Source organism: Rutilus rutilus (genome assembly GCF_951802725.1).
Source record: "Rutilus rutilus genome assembly, chromosome: 6".
In the NCBI taxonomy this organism is placed as follows: domain Eukaryota; kingdom Metazoa; phylum Chordata; class Actinopteri; order Cypriniformes; family Leuciscidae; genus Rutilus; species Rutilus rutilus.
In genome coordinates, this window is record NC_140214.1 from 29,441,268 (window position 1) to 29,458,700 (window position 17,433).

General features: G+C 38.8%; 1 protein-coding gene across 1 annotated transcript in view; it reads left to right on the plus strand.

The window, feature by feature from the left end:
• The window catches only part of brinp3b (bone morphogenetic protein/retinoic acid inducible neural-specific 3b), a 35,707-nt gene extending 30,472 nt beyond the window's left edge, over positions 1 to 5,235 (plus strand). The window contains exons 5-8 of the mRNA XM_084412383.1: positions 585 to 690; positions 1,001 to 1,237; positions 2,801 to 3,023; positions 3,901 to 5,235. Of these exons, the coding sequence (XP_084268509.1) occupies positions 585 to 690; positions 1,001 to 1,237; positions 2,801 to 3,023; positions 3,901 to 5,017 (1,683 nt within the window). The 3' untranslated portion in view covers positions 5,018 to 5,235. The remainder of the gene's footprint in view (positions 1 to 584; positions 691 to 1,000; positions 1,238 to 2,800; positions 3,024 to 3,900) is intronic.
• Positions 5,236 to 17,433: the final 12,198 nt, after the last annotated feature.

Consider the following 17,433-nt stretch of genomic DNA (forward strand, 5'->3'; position numbering starts at 1 on the left):
TTAAACTATGCAAATAAGAGCCAGCAGCAAAGTCCCGTAGGACTGCCAAGAGGAAGCTGTTTTTGGCGAGTACATGATCGAGCCAAAACAAATTGTTAAATATGCACTATGTTTACATGTAAGTCGCATATTTGAGATCTAAATAACTACATTCTCACCTAAAAAACTCTTAAAACTACATTCCGTGACACAATAACAGTAGTATTTGTAAAATGATGGTGGTTTTGCCATAACACTCTCAGCGAGAAATGTTGCAAGCGGAGTGATACAAACGGTGAAATGGTTCCAATGCTGATACTGGGGGAATATCGCACGGCTGAAAAAGGCTCTCAGCCAATCAGATTCAAGAACCAGAAAGAACTGTTGTATATATAATCAAGTTAAAATTGCTTCTAATGAGGGCAAACTCTAGTAGTTTTTTTTTTTTTTTTTATGGAAATCCACAAATAAATAGTGTTGATTGTTGAGATGGTTACATTGAAAATCGCTCACCCACTTGTCCAGGTGTATTTAATATTCACCAGCCGCTTTAATCAATTTATTAGACAAAGCCAATAATTGCTTCTCTCTCTCTCTATCTCCAGGTAACTGAGACAAGGACCGGCCCTTTGGGGTGCAGTAACTATGACAACCTCGACTCTGTCAGCTCCGTTCTGGTTCACAGCCAGGAGAACAAAGTTCAGTTGCAAGGTAGGGAGATATACAATCCCACACTTCCTCATAAAACACTTCCCCTCATTCTGCTGTAAATTCTAAAGTGTTTTCCCGAGGTTGTGGTTGTTTGATGAGCCATGGTAGCAACATGATCAAAGTGTTGATGCCGCCGTTGTCTAATTAGCCTGCTAATTATACACAAAACTTGAATGTTGATAGATGACTGTGCTTGCTAATTAGATTAGAGGATTTAGCAACTGACGAGACTGAGGCCCTTTTGACTCTCAGCCATGGAAAAGCAAAGGCATGTGTGGTCGACCTCACACTTCTGTATTTCTCCTTCCAGGACTTCAGGCTATTCTGCCTAGTTATTTAAGTAGCAGCTTTGTTCAGGCTGCCTTAGGTTACATAGGCTGCAATGCTGAAGGCCAGTTTGTGTGCAAAGACAATGACTGCTGGTGCCAATGCAGCAAGGAGTTTCCCCAGTGTAACTGCCCCGAGGCTGATATCCGCTCCCAGGAAAGCTACCTGGAGCGCATGAGGGAGGCCTGGAGACAGGAGAACCAGGAATTTCAAGACTCAGGTGCCATTACATCTTGATTTTCTCTTTTTCTCTGTGGAGCATTTCTTGTCCCCTCCATTCATGAGGTGCTGGTGTCCCCATTAGGCCGCAAGACTGCTTAACCAGCAAGACTCCCTTCCTTGGGAACCTCACCAAAAATTCTCTTCTGAAAGTGTTTTTTTTTTTTTTTGGAATACTGACTGTACATTATCCCACTTATTACCTGATACCAGTGTAGTTATTATCAACCAAAGCTATTAAACTATTACAAATAATTAATATAATCATAATCAGTAATATTTACTAATATATCTTTAGTAATATTATTTCTAAAACTTGACCTGAAATAAAAATGTAAAAGCTAGAAATAATAAAATAAAATAAAATAAAAATCAGAAATATATATATTTTTTTAAATGACAAAATATTAAACTAAAATGAAAACTGAAAACCTACAATAGTTTATAAATAATACTAAAATAACACAATGGCTACTCATGAAAATATACAATTTGATTTGATTAATTTAAGTAAAATAATTTTTAAATTGACATTGTATTACATGTACATTTGTATTAATTATTTATCATTTCTCTTTTTTTCAGTTATCTTAAAGATTGCTCTAAGAAAAAAATTGTGTTACAATATACAAAACAATCGGCCTATAGCAACCAGACGAACACTATTACAGTTAGGGATGCACCGATGCACTTTTTTTCAGACCAAGTACAAGTACTTACATTTGGGTACTTGCCGATACCAAGTACCGAGATGAGTATTTAATAATAGCCTACCATTACAGTTCTTCTAACAATGTTTTATTTTCATCAGATGTTTTTCACTTTCTGACTGTAACAAAGTAAATAGGCCTATTCAACTTGTATAATCAAATTGCTTGTGTTAAAGGAGCTATTTCTCACCCCTCCTCTTGACAATTTAGCAGAGAACAGTTTGCAGTCTACTCTACTTTTTTCATCATTGCTTATCTTAAAATATCTCCAAACGGCAAACTACCTGCTCAACTGATGAGAGGTTAGGCTATAAGGGGCCGTTCACATATCGTGTTTTTTGTGCATGCAAATTCGTTATTTCAAATGTAGGCGCGCGGCAATCACGCTCATAATAGAAGTGACGCGCATGCGAACGGCCCCTTAAAGTGGTATCGGGTGCGGTTGTATCGGGGTACTTTTACAAGTACAAGTACGAGTACATGAGCACAGTATCGGACCGACACCCGAGTACTGAAATAACTTTTTATAGTAATAAAAAACTCTTGGATGTATTTTAATGCCGCAAACTTTACATATTTTTGAAAACCCAGCGTTTAGTTGAGCCTGATAAGCGCTCATTATGACGGCATTCTTCTTCGATGAGGGAGTTTGGATTCACAACATATTTGTTTCCATGTGGACCGTTAAAGAACGTGACACGCATGTCTCCCAGAAATCCTGTAGAATTCAACCAGTCAACCAACGGTCCGTGGGCTTATGTCTGAGGCTGAGACAGTATTTTGTATTTTGCTGACAACTACATTTTGAAAATCTTCACAAAAATGCTGTTAATTCACATTTCCATTTTCATCAGATGAGTTCCAGAGCTTCATGGGTAAATTACCAACACAGAGCGCTCTAAATTCATCAAGAATCCAGCAATTGTGGAGGACAGACATCGCTCTACAGCAACGCTACAGGCAGCTAGAAAGCCGCGTTAGCCTCCTGCTCTCCAAGACCCGACGAACTGCTAACAAGCTCTTCAGCCTCAGCAAGAGATGCCGCATTCAGCCCAAAATAGTGTCTCTAAGGGAGAGGTAAAATGTATTTATAGGCACACATTATACCCATGAATCCTAATTTTTTGTTGTATAATTATGCATGCTATGCAAATGAAGCTACATGAAAAGCTGCAAAGTTTTAGTCTATAAGGAATTCAGAATTTTTGTGCATCATTAAACTGAAGAAGTTCCAGATTTATTTAGTTTTAGCTGAAATTGTATGTTTTTCTATCCCATCCCATAGGGAATCACAAATATGATCCCTGCAATATCTCAGTTGTTTCTCCTAGACAGTAATCAAAAAGACAACCAATAGAGACTTTTTCTTTTAGGGATAATACACCCCCAAAAATGGGAGTGAGTAAATCAATATTTGGGGTCCATATGCATCAAAAAGTTTTAAAAACCAACAATGGTTTCTTTTGGGTCTATTTTTTATGTAATGTGTCGATGATACATAAATTAAACATAAGAAAAATCTCGATCAATCTATAGAGCTTTGAAGGGGTAACCTCTGAGCAATTTAATTTACCTCTGAGATTGTGAAAACACTTTGAATGAGTATTACACTACTGGATTTTGATTTGAAAGCGCAATTGTTTAGCCAAGCCCGATCTCCAAGCGAGTATAAAAGACTAATGACTAATCTATTGTTTAACCACCCACTACAGCCTCTGAGGCTACTGCTGCACTAATGGATTACTTTTGTCCTACCAGTGCTTTCAAAGGCAGATATTACCAGAGCTGAAGGTTAGAAACCAATTAGTGCTGTTGCTAAACAAAACTGTCTATTGGCAGTCACCGTTTGTTGCGAATCATTGCCTTATGATCTTTGCAATTATTTGAATACATTACAAGCTATACAATTATTTCCTCACATTTTTGTTTGTTTGTTTACTGTTGGTTTTCCCAGACCCTTGGGCTACTGGCTACAGTTCACCCTGTCCATCCTGTACTGCAGTGAGAATAACCAACTGGGATTTTACACGGAGGAATTACGGACTTGTGCCTGTCCGTACGAGAACCCCTCGTGCCAGGGTGTCGTCCCATGCGAAGTGGGTGACGGCCACCGTTGCGCTTCCTGCTCCGTGGACAACCGCACCCGCTGCTCCAGCTGCAACCCAGGTTACGTTCTCAGTCATGGAGTTTGTAAATACGCCGTCCCCAACCCCACAGACCACTACCTGGGCTTTGAGACGGACCTACAAGACCTGGAGCTACGCTACCTACTGCAACACAGAGACGGCCGCATCACCACACATGCAATCTTCGTCAGCAACGACGTGCGCCTCAACGTTTGGTTCGACCCGTCTTGGAGAAAGAGGATGCTGCTTACGCTAAAGAGCAACAAGTTCAAATCCAACCGTGTCCACATGCTCCTGGGCATCTCGCTGCAAATCTGCATGACCAAGAACTCCACCTTAGAGCCCGCGCTGTCCGTCTACGTCAACCCTTTTGGCGGTAGCCATTCAGAAAGCTGGACTATGCCCATCAATCAAAACAGCTACCCGGACTGGGAGAAAACCAAGCTGGACATTCCTTTGGATTGCTTCAACTGGACCTTGACTTTAGGCAACCGGTGGAAGAGCTTTTTTGAGACTGTTCACTTTTACCTGAGGAGCCGCATTCGGACCGAGTCCTCTCAGGGGAACGATACGGTCTACTTCGAGCCTCTAGAAGCTATGGATTCCTCCCAGAACTTTGGATACATGAAGATCAACAGCATGCAGCTGTTTGGTTACAGTATGCACTTTGACCCCGAGGCTATCCAGGACCTGATCCTACAGTTGGACTATCCGTACACTCAGGGATCTCAAGACTCTGCCCTGCTGCAGCTAATGGAGATCCGATACCGGGTCAATAGACTGTCTCCTCCTGGACCACTGCCATTAGATCTGTTCTCCTGCCTACTCCGACATAGGCTCAAACTGTCCAGCTCCGAGGTACAGAGAATACTCACCACACTGCAGACTTTTAGTGCCAAACAGCCGTTCTACAAAGAGTACGAAGCTGCGAAACTTTGTAGTTAGAAAGCAAACCAATTTATTTTTGCCATTGATGTTTTGCTTTACTCGCTGAGAAGTTAATTTAACTGTTGCTGTTTGATATGAAGTCATTACTGTTCATAGACATGGTATATATTTGATGTCTTTGGTTCAAATGGTAGTTCAGATTAAACAAAGTTTTGCACAATTTTATCAATTCTGCCATATTTGAATTAAATAAAATAGGCAAAAAAGACCTAGTTAAAAAAAGATCTAACATTTTGTTTTGTTTTTGTAGCACACTGATTATGGTTGGCTGGATCCCAACTCTGCAATAGAAAATGTTAAGTTAACAAAAACTTACCATTTGCATATAAGTCAATCTAAAGAAACTCCTCAATAACACATCAAGATATGGAAGCTTGTTTTCCATCACATAATAGTAAAAATGAAAGATAAGTGCAACTTTTTATCTCACAATTCTGACTTTTTTTCCTCAGAATTCCATGATATAAAGTCACAATTGTGAGTTATGGGGTCAGAACTGGATGATATATCATGCAATTCTGACATTATGACACGCATTTGTTACTTTATATCATGGAATTCTGAGAAAAAAAAAGTCAGAATTGTGAGATAAAAAGTTGCAATTATCTTTTTTTTACTATTTTTACTATTTAAGCAACTGTTTTCAGCATTGATAATAATAAAAGAATATTTCTCGAGCAGCAATATAAAAATGATTTCTGAAGGATAATGTGACACTGAAGACTGGAGTAATTCAGCTTTGCATCACAGGAATACATTTCATTTTAAAGTATTTAAAAAGAAAATAGTTCTTTTAAATTGTAATGATATTTCACAATATTACTGTTTTTATCAAAATGCCTTGGTGAGCACAAGATACTTCTTTCAAAAACATTAAAACATCTTACCGACACCAAATGATTCTCATTACATTATATATATATCTCACTACATTTTTGTCCCCTTCATTTTGGGGTGAAACGCGACCTGAACATGTTTGGTCACAATTACACTTCTAGTCATGCATGTTACATCCCTTTTGTATTGCTTTCAATTACAATTACACCAAGACAAAGTAATAATTCATCCCCTACTTTTAGATATATATATATAAAATATGAATGTAGGGAATGTATTTTAAATCCAGTCCTGTAAGTTTTGAAAGAGAATACTCAAGTACACCATTAAAAGTTATATTGGCACTGAAAGCAGAGGTGCTGCTATTCCTTCAAATGTGTCATTCCAGTTGAAATCCAGATCTACAGCATAAAGACATCAGGTGAAGCGAACAAGCTAGCAATGGCTTCAGGTGTACACGGATATTCAAATGAATTAATTTGCTGAAATACATAAATATGTATTGATCTGTCAATGGAGAGCAATTTTCCCATTCCTGAGATTCATTTTAAAATTCACGCCAAAATCAGATTTGCGTTCTGAAACATCAATCACATGGTCATTAATAAACATTATTTCCTGCCTGATTCACATGGCATATTCCAACTCATCCTTCAACGTTCCATCACACCTTAGTGTGTGAAGAGGTTCTTAACAACCCCTAAAGACGGACGGCATATGGTCTCCTCCTACTTTCTTTGTGGCAAATTTAGTGCCCTAAATGCGCGGTCCTCAAGAGACGAGCGCTGGCACTTATCAGCAGGCGAATAACGATGAGGAGAGTGACCTCCCTCAGTCCTCCACTCCGTCATCGCTCCCAGTGTGATGGATGAGCACTGAGGAGATGGAGACATGCGGCGCTCGAAAGGCTGGCACCCTGGACAGAGCCCATTATCCAACATCCTTCTCCACGGCAGCAGGAGTCTGTTCAAAGCGTGTGAGCTATTTACCTCGGTTGCTGGGGTTCAGATGAATTTGTTTTTGGTTCTGCGAAACCATCTGCTGCTCCAGAGTGCTGCGTGGTCGTGATTGACAGCAGCATTGTGAAGTAAATGTCCTCATGTTTCTATCTCGCAGACAAGCGTGACTCGCCACATAAGGTGACCAGATTTCCAGTGTGTCAGTGTGGTTCACTATGGGTACACGCAGAAATTCAACCATAGTGATGGCATGCTAAAATGCTGGAAGAAAACATAAAAGTGCAAGGGGTCGCAAGTCTGATCTGATTGGATCACAGACAGCAGGGAAGAAACGACACTGAATGCAAATAATTAAAATGCAAAGTATCTTTTTGCTGATGTCAAAGGCCATGCATCCAATCAAACTCTATGGTATTTGGCCACGCATTCATCTATCATTTGGTTGAAGCTATAGTCAATTCGGCAGATGTCAACATGGACAGGTGGTGTGACATGCACTTATCATCCGAAACCGTTACTTAAAGAGATAGTTCACCCATGTTCTCACCCTCATGTCGTTCCAAGCTAATATGACTTTCTTTCTTCTGCTGAACACAAAAGAAAATCTTTTTAAGAACGTCCATAACCAAACAAATATAGGTTCCCGTCGACTTTCATAGAGTGGAAGTTCAGGAAATGACATAAGGATCAATGGTGAGATGCTCATCCATCAGTTTATTTAAAATACATTACGAATGCAATTTATACATTGACTTAGACTTGAATATGGTTTTAATTTCTGAATTTAAATTCATTTTCGTATTTTAAGTCATGAAGTCAGAAATGTCAGGGTGATATACAGTATCTGCCCTGAAAAGGCTCGTCAAAGGATGAAATTCTTTGAGGAGAAAAAGTTGTTTCTAGAAACTGCATCGCTGCATATTAATATTTGAAAGTCAACAAATCTTAAGAAGTCAGTGTGTGTCGAGATCAATACCTCTTTTAAAGTCAGCAGGAAATGAACATTCATCTATTTTCTAAATGTATGCTATAGATAGTATTGTAATGATCCATTCAAAATCCAAACACTCCCGACCTACGTTTTTTCTTTTTCGATAATCTGTTAAACTCGGATGTCACGAATGATACGCTGCTACTTCAGTTTCATTCTGACTATCAGATCTCATTCCGAATATCAGATAATTAGACTTTTTTAAGATGACAGGGTGTGACTTCCCAAAAACGTAATAATTCATGCTATTTGTGAAAATACTTTTTTCCTTGAAAATATATTTGAACCTTTCTGAAAATAATGATTAAGATGTATAAGAATTATTTATTTATTTTTTTGACTTGATTGTTACACCACATTTACATTGTTATTAAACTGAAACTTTTTTGGAAAATAGTATAGTGGGTTTTCACGACGCATCATCAGACCGGAAGTCGCCGTTTTGGAGGCACTCCGCATCACAACAAAGCACAGGCACTGAAGTATATCCCGAACGTCGTCAAGGAAAATGGTTATATTGCCGTGTTTTAGGTTGTACCAATAGGACAGACCGTGAAAAACATTCGGAATATTATCGACTTCCAAAAGTTATTAAAAACCAGGGAGAGTAATGCCAGAAGTTATCAGAGGAAAGGAGGCGCTTGTGGTTGGCAGAGCTCAACCAGGATCTACGAGGGAAAAATCTGGACAACATCCGGATTTGTTCGGCACATTTCTTGTCAGGTAAGTGAAATGTTGATTGCAGCGGCTCATAACAAATTTTCTAGTGTAATGATATAATAATATTTTTAATAGTAAATAGTAAAAACAATTATTGCTTTTATTGTTTGCTTATTTTACTGTAAAGCACTTTGGTAGGACACTGGCTATTTTAAATGTGCTACATAAATAAAGCTGACATTGACATAATATAATTCATATTCAATGACTTAATATGTTATTCTCATCGTTCTTAAAATGAGCTAAAATGTGCTGTATTTTTCATTGTATTCCAGGTACAAAGTCTGACCTTAACAAAAGGATGACCTATTATTGAGTGTTTTGAGGTTTTTATAGAACGTCCGTCTAACCTTACAGCCAGAGCAGAAACATGGTCTTCCTACAAGCACCATAACATAGTTAAATTCTTGATTGGTATTACACCCCAGGGCACAGTCTCCTACATTTCAAATGCATGTGACACATACATAACAGAAAACGGTGGCTTTTTGGACAACATACTTCCTGGTGATCTAGTTCTTGCTGACCGTGACTTTAATATTCAGGCCACTTTAGGTTGTAGAACGGCTCATGTACAAATTCCAGCCTTCACTCGTGGAAAGTCACAGTTAGCTCCTGTTGACTTAGAAACCACAAGGAAAATTGCCCACATCAGGATTCATGTTGAGCGTGTGATTGGTTGTGTGCGCCAGAAATATACTTTTTTGGAGGGGAATTTGCCCATTGATTTCTTGATGTGCAAAGATAGTGATGGGTATTGTACCAGAGATAGGACTTGTCTGTTGTGCTCTGGTGAACTTTTGTCCATCAGTAGTTGATTTTGACTAAAGTATATTTTTTAGCCTAAAATGATCTATAAATGATTGTTAATTTACAGTCATTAAGTCATTGCTGTTGTATTGTTGTGGAAGACAACATACAGCATATCACTATCATCAGAGCATAGATTTAGTAAAGGTAAAAAAAAAGGTTCACTAAATGTAAACACAATTTTGTATGTAACTTGAGTATAACTTTTTTTTGTTGTTGTCACAATTCTAAATGATTTAAATATAATTTAACCTACATTAAAACAAAGTGCCTGAAGTGCAAAACTTCACAGTAGCCAACTAAACATTGTTTTATTGCGTTGAAGGTTTCTTTCCTTTTTTTGGCAGAGACTGAGGTAGCTTTTGGCACTGTGGGCAATACCATTTTCCCTTTGGAGCAATCTTTACATTAATGCATGAGTTGTTGAAACCACTTAATATGACATTTTGCATTTTCAGATACAATCATCTTTCCAAACTCAACCTGGCCACAGAAACACCAGGTTTTTTCTTGGTCACTGGCACTTGCAGCACAATCAGAGCCATGTGATTCAGCTGAGGCAAATATTCCAGGTTGTGAGGACACAGTGGTCGTGGTAAATGAAAGCCTTGTGTAAAACTTGCCAACTAACTCTGGCATAATGGCTGTGTTGAAAATGTTATTGCTTTCCTGGCATATCATACCCCAGAATTCTTCATCAAACAAAATGAATTGCTCAACATGCAAATCCTTTTCTGTCCAAACAACAAAATGGGCAGATTCCAGTTTGCACACCCCAAGTTGAGTCTGCACCTGGTAGAAATACTGGTGATTTCGGTTAAGTCTCAGTTTCCCTTCACTGTCCTTCTCCAAGTAAGATACACTGTCTAACTTGTCACTTTTCACACAGAATGGACATTTCACTTCAATTACACTGATACCACAACAATTACACACTTGGATTTATGAAGAAACCTGTGTCGTGCAAATTTCTCATGATTACATCCCCAGGTAGTGGCTTTTGATGTGAATTTGTATGACTCAGGATTGCACACACTTTTGTTGAAGTTCTGTCATGGTTGTTTTGGATCAGTGCAACATGCAGTTTTAATTTTAGATGCTGCAATTCGACCAGCACGGAATCGAAACCACAGTTTAGAGGAAGCTTGATCCCTTGTAGCGGCCTCAACTGCCTTTGCTTGCCATTGTCATGTGACCTACCAGTGTCAGTTGCATGCTTCACTGCCATTCCCAAATCCTCTCTCACGGCCTCATGCCAGAAATAGTAGGTCATCTGGGTACTTTTAACATACTGTTTTATGAACACTGTGAATTTATAAATACTAATCTTTCACATAAGCTGTTTGAAATGGCATATACTGTCATACTACTCTTACTATTTCTGCAGTATCCAGTATGTATACTGTGTGTAGTATGCAAATTTTTTGTATGCATGGAATACCCGGATGATCTTCTATATTTGCCAGCATCTGCTACATACAACTCAAGAACACTGAAATCGGTATGGAAGCTATGTTCGGAATGGCATACTGCCACACAACTCCTACTATATTGCAGTATGCGATATTTGTACTGTGAATTGTATGAGAATTTTCCCACAACGCGACAAGCTCCATGTGACGTTTCATCTTCGTGAAGAGTGTGGCATCAGTGAACTGGAGGTGGGGAATAATATACATGTTAATGTAGAACAAGCAGTGTTTCTGTAAACACTAGCATTAGTAGCACATAAATTGTAGGCTACTTTTGGCACGTTTCCAATCAAGTCCAATCAAGTTGTCTTTAGCCTGCTTAGCGCTTTGTACAATAGATTTCAAAGCAGCTTCACAGTGATAAACAGGAAAATAATGATTCTGTGATGCAAACAGAGTTTAATGCTTCAATAGAGAAGAGTGTCACAAGCTGAATTCAAATGCTAGAAGGCATCAGTGTTTAGTAGAACCCTGTGTAAATTAACGAGAGCTTTTTAATTAAAGTGTTTTTTTTTTTTTTTTTTTTTTTTTTTAAGCTTTTAAATTCTTCAAATTTTTTGCGTTCTCATTCCGAGTTAACCAGAGACAAAACTGCCCCAGAATAAACTATAGTAATGGTTTATGATCTATGCACCAAGTGTATCCATAGTAGTTCATTTGCAGCGCGATGTGATCATGGCCATAAGTTTTAAGACGCACATTTTGGCTTGAAACAGAACCCGTTATAATGATAAGTTCCCACACCGCTTACGGGTCAATAGGGGGCGCTGTTGTGGGTATCCGTGGAAGGTGCGATTTGCATATGCTATGCTGTACCGACCATTCAGCATCCACCGCTCATCCAGCTCAACATAACCAGCATGAACGCATTTAAAGCAGATTTTCCAACGACCAACAACCACCTGCATGCCAAACGATTCAGGCATTGCAACATTCTACTCATGGGAACTGGTGTATATAAAGGCAAATTGCACCTTCTGCGGATACCCACAACAGCGCCCCCTATTGACTTGGCTACATATCAATAACTTTATATGCTTTTTATATAGCATATTTAACGAATGTGTATGGGGGCATAATCTATCAAACCCCAGCTATACTGAGTTATTTTTACCTATGTATAATTGAAGTATTCTACACAGTAAAAAATGGTATAGGTGTTCATGTAAGGAACTATACCTTACACTTAGCTAGCCTAATGTAGACAATTTGATTCAATAATGATAATTCTATGTTTGACTTGAATCAGACCAGTACATTTTTTCAGTGTACATTTAATTGTCGAGCAAAATAAAATGTAATCAACTGATTTTAAGTGAAAAACCTTTAATTTCACCAAATCAACTTGACTACACCAACAAACTGAATTTTTATCGGTCAAATCAAGACTGTTGGTGAGGACAGTCGAAAGGGTTTACACTCAGGGTTGCACATAAAAAAAGAATGGTTAGTACATTTGAGGTGTCATATTTGTAAGGTACTGAGTTAATGTTCAATGTTTGTCATTTGACAACACTGTAGCAAACTACTCTGAAACATTATTTGTTGCATATTGTATATCAAACACTATTCTTAAAATTATAGTAGGCAGTATGCACTGTGTACTGGGCAGTAAGCAGTAAGTTAGTGTGCCATTCCAAACAGCCATACTGTTTGGCATTAGTAGGTAAAATATGTCATTCTGCCACCCACTGGACTGGAGTTTGAAGCACTATAACAGGACATCAATGATGGCCGACACAATTGTACTGTGCAATTAAATATAAAGTAATAATAATGATTTTATTGAATTAAATCGTTTTTATCTTACTTTTTTATTATGAACTATTTTATTTGTAAATTGGGTCATCTTGATTTCCAAAGTAAAATCTGGGAGCAAATAATTTTAGAACCACTGCTCAAGGGCTCAATGGAGATGTGCATTATTCTGATGAAACCTGCTTGAAATATTTCAAAACAAGCAAACCTCATATCTTTTGTACGGGAGGAAGAATTTTCTACTTTTCAGACAGTAAAAAGAAAATGCAGTGACAAGACCGCGAGTCACTGAGATTAAGTGGACCAAAACTGACCGTTCTGAAATTCACAATGACTGTATAAATGCAGATGGACACAGGTTCTGCTGAATAACAACATCAGCAAAACCCACAGCATAATAAAATGCAGACTATGGGGATTAGGACTCCGGAAAACTGTACTGAGAAAATAACAAACAAGTATACCAATTAGTCATAAAGATAAAAGACTTCAAAACAGACCTAATATGCTAATATCACAATGCAATCAAATATGCATAGCGATCAGACAGAAAATCTCAGACAATATTTGCGGAGACAAAACAAAAATCCCATTCAGGGCTCTCAGATCTGTACTCGCGCTCATGACAAACGGCACTGTTGTTGACTCATTCAAGTCAAAAACAATACTTAATTCACTACATCTAAATAAAAAAAACATGAAACATAGAAAATATGCATTTTAGCTTTCTCTTTCCCTTCTGAGGTGGGCAATGTAGCAGTATAGCAAAAGAAAATCGTTATCTTACGATAAGCATTTCACCAAAATATGTATCACCAATTTTTTTGCAGGTAATGAGTGTGTGATTTCTCCAAATTACGGAAATCAAAATGTGCTTGTATAAAGTCACAATAAAAACCAAATGACATTTTCATAAAAAAAAATGTTTAAATTATTTTGATTTTGGGGTGAAATAGTAGCTTTACATCATCTTGACAGGTTTAGTGAGCTTCGCCCAAACACAGTTTGCATTAAAATGTATAGTCTATCTCTTATATTCTCTCTAGAGCCTGGTAAAGTACAAAAACTCATCTATGAAATATGGAATGTCACAATGATGTTTTTGATAAGAGTTGAAATATCTGGAGATCTGAATCTCAGCCCTCTTAAAAGGCTGTATAGCTTCACTCAAAGAAAAAAGCAGATGGAGGTGAAGGACATCAAAAATAAAATGTAAAAAGGCCAAAAACATTCTTCCACATTGTTTTTACGTTTTGAAAGATGCATTAGTGCTTGCTTTTACATGATAAATCTATTCCGTGGGCTTTCTCCCTGTTGCTGGGGTTTCAATGCTGCATGGGGGCAGGAGGTATGTGCTGGTGCAACACTATCTCACGACCTCACTCGTACGAATTTGTACGATTTGTCTAAACCCACGTGATGGGTAGGTTTAGGGGCGGGGTCAGGGGTAGGTCATTCGTATGAATTCATACGAATTGGGCAATTCGTAAAATATGTACGATTTAGCAAAAATCGTACTAATTCGTACGAGTGAGGTCGTATGAATTCGTACGAATTAGCCACCTCGTAGAATTCGTACGAATTGCCGTGAGATCAGGCTGGCTGGTGTTAATGAACAGTTGAGCCGTAAACGGGCTAAAAGCCTGAATGATCGATACAAAGGAAAGGTGCAAAAAAAGGAAAAGTGTCTCGTCTGGCTTTTCACCACAAGGTCCCGAGTCAATCTGCCTTATCCTGAATAACACCATTTCTTAAATGAATGTCAGCGATGCTCTGCAATTGTCAAGCAAATGGAGAAAAGAAAATGTAAGAATCAGCAGGCATTCACACTCACAAACATATACACACACTGTATGCAGCAGACGGGCAGCGAAACCTGGGGTGTTTTAGTAGCTCCCTCGCTGTGAACGACATATTCAGTGAGTTCTGGCACATTAATGGGGCACAGTGCAAAACATAATGGCCAAGAATTGGAGTCCTTGAGTGCTATTGTTAGGTTTGAATGAACGTTTCTCTGGCATTGTATGCTAGTGATGTAGTTTGTCGGGTGAGGTGCACCCACCATAGATGCTGAAAAATTAGAGGAATAACTAATCTTCAACAACCTTGAAGAGGGAAACTGTGAAAGATTTTGATAAAAACATATTCACAGGAACCATATTCTTTAATTGTAACGTGGCTGTAATGAAGCACACTAATAAAACTGAACAAAGAACTGACAGAACTCAGGGTTTAAATACACAGGGAATAATTAGCATAACTATAAACAGGTGTGGAACTAATTACAAACCATGACAATGAACGAACTGGAACTAAGGCAATGAAGACAAAAATTAAAATGACTTATTTGAAATGACTGAATCCCACCCACGACATTTCGATGATCAACGCTAACGTTTTTTTTTTTTTTTTTCTTGTTTATTGACCTGTAATTGAAAGCTGTATCACACTCGCAAAATCGTGTGACTTTTTTACTTCCCAGGAGTGACATCTGATGCATAGATCACAATTTCTTGAATTAAACTAATTTCAAGCAGTTAACAAAGGTTTTTAAGGTCATGAGAAACTTTTATCAAAGTTTGTCCAGACAGATTTTTAAGTTGCAGTGACAACCAGTAAGTGTTGAAAATCCATCTGCTCCTTTACCATGTATGCATGTGAATTCAGAACTTGTACAAACTCCCTTAAGAGAATTCAGTCCAGCAGAAGTCTTTCTTTTTTGGAGTGATAGGCTACAATACTGAAAGTAATGAAAAAACCAAGCAAAAGGCTGTTATTTACGCATTACTCACACCAACAGAGCATTATGCAAATGCTCGCTCACGCCCCATCAAACAGCATATTATTAGAACCTCCACTAGAGGAATTATGCAGCTTCCTCAGACTAGTGCAGTTATTACTCAACATTCAACAATAACACTGAATACAACAAAAGATAAAAGACAAGCTTACAATGGAATACAAAATAAGCATTGCTTTTGAGCAGTGGTCAAAAACCAAGAAAATACTATATTTAATAATCGTATTAAAGATCATTTGAAAGGAGTAAAACAGCAGCAGCGTGTTATCTGTTATAAGAGTAGAGTAAAACTGTAGGGGATTCAAATGCTCACCAACTGTAGCCTCAGGGAATTTTAGTTTATGAAAAACTCATTAAAAAATAACAACACACAAACACCACTACATAAATCAGACATCCACACAATTGCACCAAGGAAACAAGAGGGGACAGATTTGCAATTAAGGAACATGTAAAAAAATGTCCACGTCAGCATCTGTGCAGTCCACCGAGACATTGGAAGTCATAGCTTTCAAAACCTGGTGATAAATAATCACGCAATTTACTGCACCATGGCCGATCGCACTGTGGAAACAAACAATGCAACAAGGTGAGGGATCGGGAGTCAGTCGAGCCGAGACAGGAACACATTTTCTTTCAACGTCTGTAACGCTTTGTCTCAAATTTTGGCATTCCATTCTTGAATGTATTATTTCCAAATTATCTACAAATGCAAGTAGTCTAAAATCTACAACTCATCCCTAAACTGTGCAAATTAATGTCAAGTACAGCATTTTGCTGTTGTTACAACCTACCCTAGGTGGGCGGTAACAGTTTGTAACACTAGAAAACATTTTTATACAATAATTTAAGTAATCAAATTCACTTCAAAATGATTACAATTGTAAAGGAAACCGAGTCCAAAGCAAATATTGATATGTTAGAAACAGTTACGGATCCTAGGGTAATGTCACATGCCTGTCCTGTCTTGTGCTGCACATGGGTGTTTTGTTATTTTGGGCCATGTGCTCGTGTCTATTGTCTAGCCCCTCCCATCTTGTTATCTGATTATTGGTTAATTTGTCCCACCTGTCTTTCTCGTTACCCTCCTTTGTTTGTTCCCCTATTTAGCCTCCTTGTGTTTGTAGTCTTGTGCTGGTTCGTCCGAGTTTCTCGTTCCTGAGTTTTGAGTTTGTACCTTGTCTGCTTGTCACTAATAAATCTCCTCTGCATTTGTATCCTCGTCTCTCGTTCACTGTTCCGTGACAGGCTATTAATAACACCTTTAAAGCATTTTATTCCACACTTCTTCAGAGGTGGTTCTTGACAGACATACATGCAAAACATTTTTAGAGAACGTACTCGGTTACTAACGTAACCTCTGTTCTCTCTAGAGAGGGAACGAGTATTGCGTAAGCTAGCTTACGCTGCGGGAAAGTCTCCTTTCACGAGATACTGAAGCCAAAAATTATCCTAATTTTTTAAACTTTGTCAACGCAGTGCGGCAGCCTGCAGACCTAGGGCAAGCGAATCGCGTGCCCATTGGCTGCTCTGCGGCAACTGCAGCAGCCTATGGCTGAGCCTTGCGCGTGACGTCACGTCCAATGAGCGCGCTTGGCGCGCTTAGTGCGTCACAGCCCGTCATTAGGGGTGTGGCTTAGAGTATATAAGCAAGGAACAGAGGCTGCTTCGCTGGTTTCTGTCGCATGAAGCGAAAATGAGCTCGTGGCGAGAGCACGGCGGGTTACGCAATACTCGTTCCCTCTCTAGAGAGAACAGAGGTTACGTTAGTAACCGAGTACGTTCTCTTACGAGAGGTTCTCTCGTATTGCGTAAGCTAGCTTACGCTGCGGGAACACCTTTGTCAACGCCGTGCGCGCGCCCAGCATCCTGAATGAATCCCGTGGGAAGCCCAGGGAACGCGAAACGGAGCTGGGCGGCCAGATACCACAGTACACAAGCACATAATATGGGGCAGGGAGCGGCACAGCCGGTCCAACTAACACTTCCATATAGTGTAGCTCAACCAGTAGAGCTAAATCAGCAGCGTAGCCCGCGCACAGACAGTGGGCTGGCTTACGCGAGAC